The 15883-nt window shown below is 47.2% G+C and overlaps 1 protein-coding gene across 1 annotated transcript in view; it reads right to left on the bottom strand.

Moving 5' to 3' along the window:
* Positions 1 to 15883, bottom strand: part of TERB2 (telomere repeat binding bouquet formation protein 2) — a 94867-nt gene that overhangs the window by 12200 nt on the left and 66784 nt on the right. The window contains exons 5-6 of the mRNA XM_075342688.1: positions 15467 to 15510; positions 5862 to 5941 (exon numbers count right to left, since the gene is read on the bottom strand). Of these exons, the coding sequence (XP_075198803.1) occupies positions 5862 to 5941; positions 15467 to 15510 (124 nt within the window). The remainder of the gene's footprint in view (positions 1 to 5861; positions 5942 to 15466; positions 15511 to 15883) is intronic.

Below are 15883 nucleotides of genomic sequence, written 5' to 3'. Positions count from 1 at the left end.
TGCAGGTCAGTACAATTATGGAGATTACCAACATGCAGTTTTGTTTTATTTAACTGGTGAAAAAAAAATCTGAATTTTGTAAAAAGAAAAAAAAATGTGCTTATTGGCACATCATTACACCATTTACAGATCAAATAAATCTATTTTACATTTTTATAGATCGGACTTTTCCTGAGGCCCCCTTCACACGTCTGTGAAAAACACGCACGTGTGTTACGGGCTGTTTTTCGGGTCCGTGTCCCGTTTCTGTGTCCGTTTTTATGGTCCGTGTGGCATCTGTGTGAATTGCGTATGCTAGCCGTGTTTGTGTGTAGAACGTCCGTGTGTGCGTGTGGAATTAACGTGTATGTGTACGTGGAATGTCCGTGTGGAATGTCCGTGTGTGTGATGCACAATGTCGTTTATAAATGTCGGCTGACAGCAGACAGAGTTGCGCGATGAGAATGAACTCGGGTGAACTTCACCCGACTTCATCCTCATACCACGGCTCTGTCTGTGTCGAGTACTGATTAGCGGTCACCTGTGAAGGATTCACCGCTGACCGCTAATCCCCCGAGTGACTGAAGTTTCCCCCCCTCTCTCATACTCACCGTTCCTCGATCCCCGGCGCGGCGCTGCACGGCATTCACACTGCTGCGGTGGCTTTTACTATTTTGAAAAAGCCGGCCGCTCATTAAACAATCTCCTATTCCCTGCTTTCCCGCCCACCGGCGCCTATGATTGGTTGCAGTGAGACACGCCCCCACACTGAGTGTGGATTTTTTATGGTGTGTGTGTGTTTATTTACTGTAATTTACAGATTAATCATGAAAGGAATCTCGGGGAGATGCCTGACATGATTAATCTAGGATTTAGTGGCAGCTATGGGCTGCCATTAACTCCTTATTACCCCGATTTGCCAAAGCACCAGGGCAAATCGGGAAGAGCCGGGTACAGTCCCAGAACTGTCGCATCTAATGTATGCGGCAATTCTGGGCGGCTGCTGACTGATATTGTTAGGGTGGGGGGCTCCCCATAACGTGGAGCTCCCCATCCTGAGAATACCAGCCTTCAGCCGTATGGCTTTATCTGGCTGGCATTAAAATTGGGGGGGACCGCACGCCGTTTTTTTTTAATTATTTATTTATTTATTTTACACCACAGTATAGACACGCCCACCGGCTGCTGTGATTGGGTGCAGTGAGGCACCTGTCACTCAGTGTGGGGGCGTGTCTCACTGCAACCAATCATAGGCGCCGGTGGGCGGGGAAAGCAGGGAATAGGAGATTGTTTAATGAGCGGCCGGCTTTTTCAAAATAGTAAAAGCCGCCGCAGCAGTGTGAATGCCGTGCAGCGCCGCGCCGGTGATCGGGGAACGGTAAGTATGAGAGAGGGGGGGAAACTGACCGACAGACTGTGAGAGAGGGACAGAGAGACCGACAGAGAGACCGACCGACGGACTCAGGGAGATTGACCGACATACACAGAAATAGAAAGAATAGAAATAGAAAGAATAGCCGACATCACTAGAAATAAAAACACCAAACGGACACGGACTATAGGTAGATGCATACGTGTTTACTAACGAGTGTGCACATACCCATAGACTTTCATTGTGTCCACGTGTGCGTGCTCCGTGCAGATAACGGACATGCATCCGTGCAAAACGCAAACACATACGGATCACGGACACGCACACACGGACATAATGAAATAACAGACGTGTGACCACAATCATAGATTAACATTGGTGCACGTTTGGCCGTGTCTCCGGTATATACGGAAACGGACCAAACACGCACGTGTATCACGCATGTGTGAAGGGGGCCTAAAGCAGCAATATCAAATATGTGTTTTTTAAAAAAATATTTTTCTTTTCTAATTTTTAATGGGAGAAAAAACAGGGTGATTTGAACTTATATATTTTTTTATTCTTGAAAATATTTTTTTTACATTTTCACTGTATTTGTTAGTCCCCTTTTGGAACTTGAACTTGCAATTATCTGATCACTTGTACTATATTCAGCATCGCCAAAGTATTGCTGTATCTAGCAAAAACTATGGTCTCCTATGAATACCAACCACAGGCTGGCTTTCACAGGAGTACTTTCATGACATGCTCAGGGGTCTTCAGCAGACACCTGGCTGTCACAGCAACCCATTGGCTTCCCGCAATTGTATTGCAGGAGCGCCGATGAGCAGAGGGAATGTCACGCCTCTCCTATCGGTGTGCTTAAAGCTGGTGTCACACACAGCGACAACGACAACGACGTTGCTGCTACGTCACCATTTTCTGTGACGTTGCAGCGACGTCCCGTCGCTGTCGCTGTGTGTGACATTCAGCAACGACCTGGCCCCTGCTGTGAGGTCGCCGGTCGTTGCTGAATGTCCAGCTTCATTTTTTCGTCGTCACTCTCCCGCTGTGACACACACATCGCTGTGTGTGACAGCGAGAGAGCGACGAAATGAAGCGATCAGGAGCCGGCACTGGCAGCTGCGGTAAGCTGTAACCAGCGTAAACATCGGGTAACCAAGGGAAAACCTTTCCCTGGTTACCCGATGTTTACGCTGGTTACCAGCCTCCGCCGCTCTTGCTGCCAGTGCCGGCTCCTGCACTGTGACATGTGGCTGCAGTATGCATCGGGTAATTAACCCGATGTATACTGTAGCAAGGAGAGCAAGGAGCCAGCGCTAAGCAGTGCGCGCGGCTCCCTGCTCTCTGAACTGTGACATGTAGCTGCAGCACACATCGGGTTAATTAACCCGATGTGTGTTGCAGGAGAGCAAGGAGCCAGCGCTAAGCGCGGCTCCCTGCTCTCTGCACATGTAGCACAGCGACGTTATGATCGCTGCTTCTGCTGTGTTTGACAGCTAAGCAGCGATCATAACAGCGACTTACAAGGTCGCTGTTACGTCACCGAAAATGGTGACGTAACAGCGACGTCGTTGTCGCTGTCGTTTAGTGTGAACCCAGCTTTAGATGCCGCTGTCACAGATTGACAGTGGCAGTTAACAGATTAATATCCTTGGGTGGAGCAAATCTGCGGGTCTTAGAGACAGATGATGGCTGATTATCACAACCATCATCTGCCGGCAAAGTTGCGGGCTTGGCTTGGCTTGCAAACCCGCAAAGTACTGCATTGTGGTTTCTGATTATAAAAACCAGGACTCAAAGTCTTACCAGTACTAATCTTAACTAGTTTTTTGCATGTCATCTCCATTTAATAATACTGCATTATCTAAGATCAAATTTTAAAGTGTAACCTTCTGTGAGTAGGGCTCACACATTCTTTGTACTCCATCACTTTATAACATGGAAACACCACTTCAACTCTTTTTTTGTTTTATAAATATATATATATAAAAAAAAATACATGTATAGTGGCTCGTAAAAGGTTGAGCACCCCTGGTCAAAATTACTGTTGTTTGAACAGCTAAGCAAGTTGAAGATAAAACGATCTCTAGAAGGCATAAAGTTAAAGATGAGACATTTCCTTTGTATTTTAGGCAAAAAAAAATATTTTCAACTTTTATGTTTGAAAATTTACAAAAATTAAAATGGGCGGATGCAAAAGTTTTGGCACCCTTGGAGATTAGGGTGCTCAGATAACTTTGAACAAGGTTTCAGACCTTAACTAGCCTGTGAGGGTTATGGCTTGTTCACTGTGATCGTTAGGAAAGGCCAAGTGATGCAAATTTCACAGCTTTATAAAAATCCAGCCTCCTCTAATCTTGTGCCAAAACGCAGCAGCCATGTGTTCTTCTAAGCAGCTGCCTAGCACTCTGAAAATGAAAATGGTGGACATCCATAAAGCAGGAGCAGGCTAAAAGAAGATAGCAAACCATTTTCAAGTTGCTCTTTTCTCAGTTTGAAATGTAATTAAGAAATGTCAGTTAACAGGAATAGTGGAGGTCAAGATAAGGTCTGGAAGACCAAGCAAAATTTCTGCGAGAGCTGCTCATAGGATTGATAGAGAGGCAAATCAGAACCCCCCGCTTGACTGCAAAAGACCTTCAGGAAGATTTTGCAGACTCAGGGGCTCTGGTAGATAGTTCTACTTCTCAGGGACACCTGCACAAATATGGCCTTCATGGAGGAGTCATCAGAAGAAAACCTCTTCTGCATCCTCACCATAAAATTCAGCATCAGACGTATGCAAAAGAACATCTAAACAAGCTTGATCCATTTTGGAAACTAGTCCAGTGCACCGATGAGATTAAACAAGTACTCTTTGGCCGCAATGATCAAAGGTATGTGTGGAGAAAAAAGGGAACAGAATTTCAGTAAAAGATTATCTCGCCAACTTTTAACCATAAGGATGAATCAATCATGCTTTAGGATTGTGTTGCAGTCAATGGCACGGGGAACATTTCATGGGTAGAGGGCAGACTCAATTCAATGAAATTTCAACAAATTCTTGATGCAAACATAACACCATCTGTAAAAATGCTGAAGTTGAAAAAAGGAAGGCTTCTACAAATGAATATTGATCCTAAACATACATCAAAATCTACAATAGATTATTTCAAAAGGTGTCAGCTGAAGTTTTTACAATGGCCCTCACATTCACCTGATCTGAACATCATTGAAAATCTGTGACTACAGCTCAAAAGAGCAGTTCATGCAAGACGATCCAGGAATCTCACAGAACTGGAAGACTTTTCTAAGGAAGAATGGATGAAAATCTCTCAAACAAGATATGAAAGACTCCTGGCTGGCGACAAAAAGTTGTGATACTTGCCAAAGGAAGTGCTACTAGGTGCTAACCATGCAGGGTGCCCAAATGTTTGCATCAGTCCATTTTCCATTTTTGCTAATTTTAAAATGTTAAAGATAACCCTAACAGGCTAATAAAGGTCTGAAACCTTGGTCAGAGTTATCTGAACACCCAACTCTCCAAGGGTGCCCAAACTTTTGTATCCGCTTATTTTCCTTTTTTAATTTTTCAAACCTAAAAGATGAATTTATTTATTTTTTTGCCTACAATACAAAGGAAATGTGTTATCTTTCACTTTATGCCTTTTAAGCCCGCTTTACACGCTACAATATATCTTACGATGTGTCGGCGGGGTCACGTCGTAAGTGACGCACATCCGGCATCGTAAGTATGATTGTAGCGTGTAAAACCTCCGTGCAATTGCGATTGAACGAAAATCCGTTCATCGCATGCACGTCGTTCATTCCTCAAAAAATGAACGTGAGGTTGTGCAATGTTCCCGAGGCAGCACACATCTCAGTATGTGACACCCCGGGAACATTGAACGACAGCTTACCTCCATCCGCGGCTGCCGCCGACAATGCGGAAGGAAGGAGGTGGGCGGGATGTTTACGTCCCGCTCATCTCCACCCCTCTGCTTCTATTGGCCGGCTGCCGCTTGACGTCGATGTGACGCCGAACGTCCCTCTCACTCCAGGAAGTGGACGTTCGACGCCCACATCGAGGTCGTATGGTAGGTAAGTACGTGTGATGGGGTGAATCATCTGTGCGGCACGTTCAACAAATTGATCGTGCCGTACATACGATGGGGGCGTTGCAAATCGCATACGATATTGTATGCGAAATTGCAACGTGTAAAGCAGGCTTTAGAGATCATTTTCAACTCAGAGATCATGTTAGAGATCAACTTCAACTTGCTTAACTATTCACAATAACAGTAATTTTGATCAGGGGTGCCCAAACTTTTACATGTCTTTGTATATTATAATATACAACAGTTTTGGTTGATGTTTTCTTCAAGCTGAAGTCGTATGATCATAAATGAATATTTAGCTTTTTAATAATATTTTCAATAAAAATTGCAGCATAATATATTTATTATGTTTTTTTTTTATTTTAAAACAAAAGGTTTGAGTGATCAATTCTAATATAACTGTCCTTTACCTGAAAACATGTTATTTTCGGGGTACTTATGAAGGGGGTGCAATTGCAGTTCCTCTGGTTCTTCCCAATCAGTCATATATCTTAACAGAAAATAATATCAGTATTAACACAAAAGATGATCTAAAATGTTGCACAAGATATCTTCATTTTTACATATGTTGCATGCGTGTTAAATGGTTGTTGCAATTTTCATAAATGGGTATAATTGGATAGTGCTTGGAAATACAAGCAATGGTGCAGTTTTATGATTTTTACTATTATTTCTAGTTGTTCTTGACATATTGGTAGTCTTCTTTTGCTTACAGCCTTCATGAACACATCTTCTAGACAGCAAAAAATGTGCAGTGCTTACAAACTCTTTTCTATTAATCTTGTAAGCGTTGTTTTGAAACTGGCCAGGATTACGGGAGCGTGGTGTCACCTCCTTACCCCGGCCAGCTGACGGCTCTTCTTTACACTATTGAGCCTGTGTGTCTGTCAACGCAGCAGGCACGATTACGTCAGTTCATCATGCCAGCTGTCTCCGTATATACTACAGATCGGAGTTGAAAGGGAATGAGGTAAGGTGATTTTTTTAAATGAGAAGCAAAGGGACATATTACTGTGCAAAGGTGCTATGTGGGGACATCATTCGAAGTGGGGGCTAAGTGGTGACATCATTCTGAATGGGACAAATAATTATGTGCAAGGGGGCTGTGTCGGGAGACATAATACTATGCAAGGGGGACATCATTCTGAATGGGGTCCCCCCTGTAGTCCAGTGGGTCTACCCTTCCTGGCCGCATCAACACCGGCAGCGAGCGTTACAGTGGGCACATCATTCTGAATGGGTGTCTATGTGGGGATATAATACTGTGTAAGGGGGCTGTGTAGGGACATTTTGCATGTGGGGCCGTGTGGGGGCATCATTCTGAAAGAGGGACTGCTGTCAAAAGAGGTTTTTGCAAACATTACAGACTACCGACTGGCAAGGCAGCATCAGGATTTGTGGAAACTCCAGATTCTTATACTCTACTTTCTATCTTCTCTGATGTCAGTGAACAGTGCATGGAGACTCGAGCGTTGACTCACAGACTTGTAGTTCCTAGGTAGGCTAGTGTAGCGCCCCTGAGACCATCAGGGTGCTACAAGGTTCTGCATCCCCACCTGGATGCAGGGCCTACACCCTTAGGGACCCAGAACCCGAGTGCCGGTAACACCAAAAACTCAGGTAATCCCAGTTTTCCCCAACAATCCCCCAAACAATGGTACCTAGCTAGGATAGGACCATGGATTGCCGCATAGAGGTGGAGCCACTCCAGTCCACTAGTTGACCAGGTGGGAGGGGCAGACTGTGGAGAGTCGTCGGGAACACAGGAACTCAGAAGTCAGAGAGGAGAACTGCAGTGACAGTGGAGAGTTGAGTAGTGACTGTAGAGGTGTGAAGAGGGAAGTGAAGTGACACCTTGACTCGGGTTAATGGTGACTTGGTACCCAGGAGAGGTAGTTGCCGGTGGAGTATGGTGGAAAAGTCCCGGAACTATGCACCAACGGGGTACAGGACCCTAGGACAGGAAAGAGCTTCAAGCTGACCTGTTAACACCTGCACAGCAAAGGGGACCATCAAGGACCTTGCTGACCCTAAAGAATCCGAAGACCCAAAGAGAAAGCCGGGGACAGGACTAGAGAATCCATCCCCACAGGGTTCACGCTACCGTCAGGCGGACAGAAGTGGACAAACCACAGACCAGGGACCCCCAGTGTTCCATACCACGGGGACCCACTTACCAGAGACATGTGCAGGGGAAGAAGGTACCAGAGAAACCAGACTGGCACTGGGACGATGGGGACCTGGAGGCGAAACCAGCCACCCTCGGGCAACTAGTTAACATCCAAGTGAGTAAACCAGTTGCACTGAATACCTGTCTGGACTCCTTCTTCCAATGCCCACTGCACCAAACACCTGCTGGGGCAATACCCTACTTGTGGAGGGACTACCATACTAGCTGCTAATACCATCAGCCCCAGTAGAGACATTTTGTAGCGGCGGCTAACTACATATAGCCACAACCCCGCAAGTGGCATCACGAATAAACTTTATTCACAAATCCCCTGTAAATATCCCCATTACAAAAAGGGCCCAGGGCATGGAACCGGGTAACGGCCACCATCATGACATTCCCAATAGAGACACTGCCCGGGACCAAGTACCCTATATCCCTGGGTGCTACACTAGCAAGAGTTTATCTCTGCTGGTCTGGTTGATAATCTCCTTTAGTCACATCCTATACATCCTGGCTGAACTGTTATTATAATGCCAGCTATAGCTTGTCTATTCTGGTTTGGAGAGGTGGATTTAGCCAGGCTTGCTGGTGTAATGTTGTGAGCGGTTTGGTGTTAACCCAATATGTCTTTGTGTTGCTGCCTTGCTTTACTTGTTTTTTCACTTTAGTTTCTTACTGTTTATTCCTGAGAGTGTGACTGAGCTTCTGTTATTCCTGTCTGTCTAAATCTCTGTTTTCTTTTACATCCCTGCCCCTTCCTTCCCTGGGGCTAAGAGATCAGCTTTATTTAGGAGTATAGCAAGGCACGCAACTCAGGCATCTTCACCTGATAGCCTAGATTTCCTTAGCATGAAGGACAGTATAGGATATCCTACAGTCACATTGTAAAATTATAATCCACAAAATGATTGGCACTGCACCCCATCTTGCGTGGTGCTCATAGAATAGATCCAAAATCAAAGAAAATCCCGGCATATTTGCTGATAAAATCTCAGGACAAGCTGAAACATCCTGGAGTATCAGGAAAGTGAATAAAGGACCAAAAACACATAAATCCAGTGAGTGCAGGGATTTTTTTTTATTTAACATTGTGAAATTACAGCTGGCCGTACTTTCACTATACTCAAGCATGGATCCTGTTATGTTCAAGGATGGATCCAGTTGCTGCACTTGCGAAACAATTGCAGGCCTTGTCTCTTCAGGGTGAATTAAAATGGGTGGTACCACAGCATGCTCAGTCTGCCATAATCTGTCTTGGTCTCTGAATCATCAGAACCCAAACTTTTCGGGGGAGTGCAGCTGGTTTTCTATTTTCAGAGAGGCGTGTAAGGTATATTCCCATTTACATCCCCACTCCTCTGGTGGTGAGGAACAGCAGGTTGGAATTTTGTCTCTCTCCTGAGTGGGGACCCGCTGCCTCGCTAACGCCCGGGTCCGGCGCTGCTGCTGCTGCTGCTCGGTGGCTCGAGCAGTGGGCCCGGAGCCGGGGACTCGAGCGGCGCTCCTCACCCGTGAATGAAAAGGGGTTGTTTGTTTGGGGATTTAGTCCGTGACGCCACCCACGGGTTGTGGTGAAGATGGGCACCACTGCTGCTGGTGACGGGGATCCCGGGAGCGATGGTAGGGAGCAGCTGGGATGTTGTTTTCCCCCTCCGTGGGTAGGGGTTGGTGGTCCCGGGGCCCGGTGGTGTGACGGGGAGGCAGGGTTGGTGAGGTGCAGGGTTGTAGGGACAGCGCGGCGCGGTGCCGGATGGCACTGGTGTACTCACTCAGCAAAAGATGCACAAAGTCTCCGGTAAACCAAACGGCTGGATGGACGGGTCCCGCAGCCGGCTGCAGTGTCTCTCTACCCGGACAGGTGATGGCGGCTGTCTTTACCTGCAGCTCTGTGTACTATCTTGACTACGATGGATCCCCAACGGTAGTCCGCTCCCCGGTGTATGGATACCGGAGGAGCCCGTTTTGCCCGCAGGCGCTGACCCTCGGGTCTCTAGCCTGTGGCGGTGGCTGTATACCCTCATGGTGCGGACGGTTGCCTACTGACGAGACTTGGTTGTTAGGGAACCCCGGGGGTTCTTGTCACATTCGGATTTGACTATTGAAGGCGGCTCCAAGCCTGGTCGGGGTCCGATGGCCCTGCCTGTGTGCTTAGCTTCACTCCGTTCCCCGGTCCGGTACCGGTGGGCCACCGCCCAGCCCCGGTCCTTACGGCTCTGCGGTGTTCCACCACTCCTGCAGACGGCCACCACCATCTGCCAACCTTGCTCTCAGTGCCTGGGCTCCAACCCAGACACTCGCAGTACGTGACCTCTCACTTTCACCTCCTGAACTAATCTACTCCAAACTCTAACTGACTGCTTTTCCCGCCTCCAGGCCTGTGAACTCCTCGGTGGGCAGGGCCAACCGCCTGGCTCCGCCCCACCTAGTGTGGACATCAGACCCTGGAGGGAGGCAACAAGGGTTTTGTGTCTGGCTAATGTAACTGCCTGGGGGTGGGGGTGTGTGAGTGTTGTCTGTGGCTACCTGGCTAGTCCAGGGCGCCACACAAGCATGGGCCTTTTCCTTGCCCTCTGATTCACCTGTTTTTTTATGGTAGATGGGGTTTTTCTCAGCATTCGGGTTCATCTATGATAATCCAGATAGAACATCGTTAGCCGAGTTTAAGATCTGTTCCCTGGAACAGGGGGATCGGCCTGCAGAGGATTACTGTGCTGAATTCCAGCGCTGGTCCACGGATATACAGTGGAATGAGGCTGCGCTGATAAGCCACTTTTTCTACGGTTTGTCCAAGAGGGTAATGGAGGCTTTGGTGATGTATGAAACCCCTCCTGCTTTACAGTGTGCTACGTCTTTGGTAAAACGTATTGATCAGTGATTTCGGCAGAGGTCCCATAAATTTAAAACTTTCTGGGAAACGGTTTCTGTACCTGCATTGCCATCTGAGGCCTCACCTGAGCCCATGCAGCTTGGAGGGATGTTGTCACGGGTGTGTCAAGGATGACAGACAGTCCTGTGGTGTCCAGCTGTAGAAGGTCGCAGTGTTTTGTGACGCCCTGTACACCCCAGGGGTCACAGTTCAATACACCACACACACACCCCCCACACTAGGCAGGTAACACCAGTCAACCACAAATACCTGATTGCCTCCTCAGTGTTGGACAGGCACACCAGGTGGGCGGAGTCAGGTGGAAAGACACGCCCATCGAGGAGTCTGCTGGCCTGAGGAAGGAAAAACACGGGGAGTTGAGTTCTGCCCTGTGCAGAGAAAGGAGAGTACAGTTGAGGAGTACTGGAGTGAAGTGCAGTTCTGAGCGGGGCCTGGGTTGGAGCCTAGGACCCCCAAACAGTCAGGCAGACGGCAGGGGCCGCCTGCAGGAGATCGGGAACACGACCGGTGGAACCGTAAGGACCGAGACAGGGTTGAAGCCCGCCGGAACCGAACCGGGGAGCCAACAGTATACCGGAGCACCAGGACGGGTACTCAGACCCTGACTAGGCCGTAGGCCACCACCATAGTCAAATTCACTGATTGAGGATCTGGACCTCCCGGGGTTCTTTCTCACCAAAGTCCCGATTGAAGGCAACAGCCCAACCCGACCGGATAGTAGCCACCGCCAGAGGCCAGAGATCCAAGGGCCTGCGCCTGCGGGCAAAGGAGCTCCTTCGACACACCCGCCGGGGAGCGGACCACCCGTGCTTAGGCACCGTGGTCCATTTACACTTAGGTGCAGGAGAAAGGTGGACTCTGCCAACCCGTCTAGTGGACTGCAGCCGGCTGCGGGCCTCCCGTCTATCACCACGTCTGGTTTACCAGTGACTCTGTGTGACTTAATCGTGAGTACAACAGTGCCATCCGGCACCACGCCACACCGCAGCATTGCGCCCTGCACCAGCTCCCCGCAACCGGGCCCCGGGACACACCGCCCCTACCCATGGAGGGGTTAACACCAAAGCTGCGCCCTGACACCGCTGCCTGGAGTCCCTCACCTCTACCGCAGCGGTGGTGTCCACCATCACAACGATCCGTGGGTGGCGTCACGAGCAATCACCCCGACACCCGAAATCCCCGCATCCCCCGCGTGTAGCGCCAGCCTCCCTTACAGAGCGAAGTGACCCCTGGGTCCGTGAGAGGCTCGAGCCACCGACCGCAGAACGGGCATGGATACGAGCGGCTCGGCGGTCGCAGCAGAGGCTGCACAAACTGCTCCCTGACATTTGGTTCTTCCTACTGTGTTGTAAATGATATCCTATGTAGCTTATCTTTTTGGGGTTAATCCCTTTTCTTTTAGGACCCTGCGAATATCTCCAACTTCAGCTGTTAATCACCATCACTTCCCCTGGTGTCCTTAAATACTCACATTTCCTCCCGGTGTTTGCTGGTGATAGCAATATTTTCCTACACAAGCCTTGAATGCAAGCAGTTAGCTTGTATAACTCTGAAGTAATAATGTTGTTCGTTGCTGTACCTCTCCCAGAGTCATCCTGGAGTGAAGTTATTCTCATACTTTTCCTGTGTGTGCTCCCTGTATATTCTTTAGAACTTAGTGGGGTTGACTAAGTGCTCATCCCATCTGTTCCCTACCTAGAGCCCAGCACAGGTTCAGCCAGGGCCAAGTATCCTGCATGGCGCATAGGTCCAGAGCATATCTACTATGGCCAGGGCAGCCAGGGGCCAGTGGAAGGTTTGGTTAGGGGTCATCATTTCCCCCTTACCTAGGCACAGGGTTTCCTCTTCCCTTTCCCGACGCTAAACACGAGGTATTTCCCATGCATAGCGTGACAGACGTCCCATGGAGGGAGAACCTCCACCCCACTAAAAAGTGGTGGAGTCTGTTTTTTTATGGCAAAAAAGGAGACTCTATCAGTGCCTGTCTCTCTGTGCTCAGGGGAAACACGGCAGTCAGAAAATTCCTAAACCCAGGTTGTTTGGAGGAGCCCAACCTGTGTCTATGTATGGAGAAGCCCAACCTGTGTCTATGTATATCTTCTACAATGGTGTCTCAATGTTTACTACCTGACAGGGTTAAGGTTGGGTGCCAAGAAATTTCATTTACTTGACAATGATTCAGGGGCAAACATGATAGATGAACAGTTTGCTCGTTCCTCAGCGTTGGATTTCAAGGAGTTATCAAATCCTGTTCAGATATTTGTCATTAATTTTTCACCTCTTAATGTGGCTTTTTTGAGTGTGTACAGGGGCTGGTACTCCTTATAGGGTTACTTCATTTGGAGCAGATATCATGTTATGTTCTCAAGGGCCTTCCTGTACAAGTAGGATTGGGGTTTAGTTAGTTAGCCTTACATAAACCCACTGTTGACTGTCATGGTGGAGTCAGGATCTATGGAAACTCCAGATTCTTGCACTCTGCCTTGTAACTTTTCTGATGTCTCTGATCACTGCAGGGATATTAGGGTGTTGACTCACAGATTTGTAGTTCCTAAGTAGATTATCAAGAGTTAGGGGTACTTTGCACGTTGCAACATCGCTAGCCGATGCTAGCGATGCCGAGCGCGATAGTCCCCACCCCCATCGCAGATGTGATATCTTGTGATAGCTGCCGTAGCGAACATTATCGCTACGGCAGCTTCACACGCACTTACCTGCCCTGCGACGTCGCTCTGGCCAGCGACCCGCCTCCTTCCTAAGGGGGCGGGTCATGCGGCGTCACAGCGACGTCAGACGGCAGGCGGCCAATAGAAGCGGAGGGGCGGAGATGAGCAGAACGTAAACATCCCGCTCACCTCCTTCCTTCCTCATGCAGGCGGGACGCAGGTAAGGAGATGTTCCTCGCTCCTGTGGCTGCATACACAGCGATGTGTGCTGCCGCAGGAACGAGGAACAACATCATACCTGTCGCTGCAGCGAAATTATGGAAATGACCGACACTACACAGATCACCGATTTTCGACGCTTTTGCGATCATGTATTGGTGCTTCTAGGCTTTACACGTTGCGACGTCGTTACCGGCGCCGGATATGCGTCACTTTTGATTTAACCCCGACGAGATCGCAGTAGCGATGTCGCAACGTGCAAAGTACCCCTTCATCTCTGCTGGTCTGGTTGTTTACCTCCTTTGTCACATGCTATGGGAGAGCCAGTCATATTCACTTCTCTTTCTATATATGCTGGCTGGACTGTTCTTAACGTCTCAGCTATAGCTTGCCTATTCTGGTCTGGAGAGGTGGATTTACCAGAGCTTACCGGTTGTTGTTGTGTGTAATATTGCTGTGAGCAATTTTGGTGTTAACCCTTTTATTCTTTGTGTTGCTGCCTTGCTTCATTTGCTTTTCACTTTAGTTTCTTACTTTTTATTCCTAAGAGTGTGCAATGTGACTGATTTTCTGTTAAGTCTGTCTGTCTAAATCTGTGTTTTCTCTTACACTCCTGCCCCTTCCTTCCCAGGGAGGGGGGACAGATTGCTTTATTTAGGACTATACCAAAGCACGAGACTCAGGCATCTCCACCATCCGGTGTAATCCTCAGTACAGGGGTAGCCTAGGGTCCCCTAGCTTGAGAGACAGTATAAGAGCCCCTTGTTCCTTGCTATTCTAGAGTCACATTGTGATAACTGTGTGGGCCATCATGCTGTGTAAAGGGGCTGTGTGGAGACATTATTCTGCATGTGCAGCTGTGTTAGAACATCATTCTGAGTGGGGGGTTGTGTGGGGACATAATACTGTGTAAGGTTGTGTGGGGAACATAATACTGCGGAAGGGGGTTGTGTGGGAACATCATTCTGACTGTGGGGGCTGTATGGGGACATAATACTGTGGAAGGTTGTGTGGAGAACATAATACTGTGTAAGGTGGCTGGTGGGGACATAACACTATGTAATGATGCTGTGTATGGACGTACAAATTTTAGGGGGCTTTGTGGGAAAATAGTACTGTTTGAGGGGACATCTTACATTATGAATTAAAATCATTCTGCAGGGCAAGCAAGGTTCCCCTGCTCATGGCAGAAAATGTCCAGGCCTATTTGATGTTCACCAATAACCATCTGGTTGATTCATAGGAGGCATGGGAGCAAGTTATATGGTCAGACGAGACCAAAATAGAACTATTTAGTATCAACTTCTGTTGCCATGTTTGGAGGAAGAAGAAGGATGAGTACAACCCCAAGAACACAGTCCCAACTGTAAATCATGGTGTCGGAAAAATCATACTTTGGGGGTGCTTTTCGGCAAAGGGGACAGGATGACTGCACTGTATTGAAGGGAGGATGGATGGGGTATATATCTCAAGATTTTGGCTAAGAGCCTCCTTCCCTCAGTAAGAGCATTGAAGATGGGTCGTGGCTGCATCTCCAGCATGACAATGACCTGAAACACAAAGCCAGGGTAACAAAGGAGTGGCACCAAAAGAAGTATTTCAAGGTCCTGGAGTGGCCAAGCCAGTCTCCAGACCTGAACCCAATGGAAAATCTTTGGATTGAGCTGAAACTCAATGTTGCCCAGGGACAGCCTCCAAATGTGAACGATCTGGAGAAGATCTGTATTGAGGAGTGGGTCAAAATCCCTGCTGAAGTGTGTACAAACATCGTGAAAAACTAAAGGAAACCTCTGACCTTTGTAGTTGCAAACAAAAGCTTCTGTACCACATACCAAACATTAAGTTTTGCTCTTCTATTGTATCAAATACTTATTTAATGCAAAAAAAAAAGGAAATTATTAATTATTTAAAAATCATAAAATGTGGTGATTTTATATATATATTTTTATATATATATATATATATATATATATATATATATATATATATATATATATATATATATATACACACACTGTATGTATATGAAAAGTAGAACACACCATATTGGTGTTAGCATGCTAAATCTACCTCTTGTATTCAGAGCTCGATGGCTCCTCCTCTAGATCTGTATGCTGAAAAAAAGAAAAGTGATTTCTCTAGTTACATAATTTGTTTGTTTGTTAGTTTGCTGTTTTGTCAAATGCAGTATTAATATACTATATTTAGCTGCAGTCTGTGAGTCTATAAATGAACAAATACATTAAAACACAAACGGTAAAAACATAATTTTGGTCAGTTTTTCCACCACTGTGCAAAAACATTTCTTAGAAACAAGGAAGGAAAAAGAGACGACCAAAAGCCCAATTAGCAAAGTGATTATTTTATTAGGGTATTGGTGAGCGGCACAATAGCAAGAGGAACACTGGCAACAGGAAAAACCCGGGAAAAAACAAAGTGATTCATCACTGAAAATATTACAATTAATAAATCCATATACACCATGTA

This window comes from Anomaloglossus baeobatrachus, chromosome 4 (assembly GCF_048569485.1).
Source record: "Anomaloglossus baeobatrachus isolate aAnoBae1 chromosome 4, aAnoBae1.hap1, whole genome shotgun sequence".
Taxonomy (NCBI): Eukaryota; Metazoa; Chordata; class Amphibia; order Anura; family Aromobatidae; genus Anomaloglossus; species Anomaloglossus baeobatrachus.
This window is presented reverse-complemented; position numbering and strand designations above follow the sequence as displayed.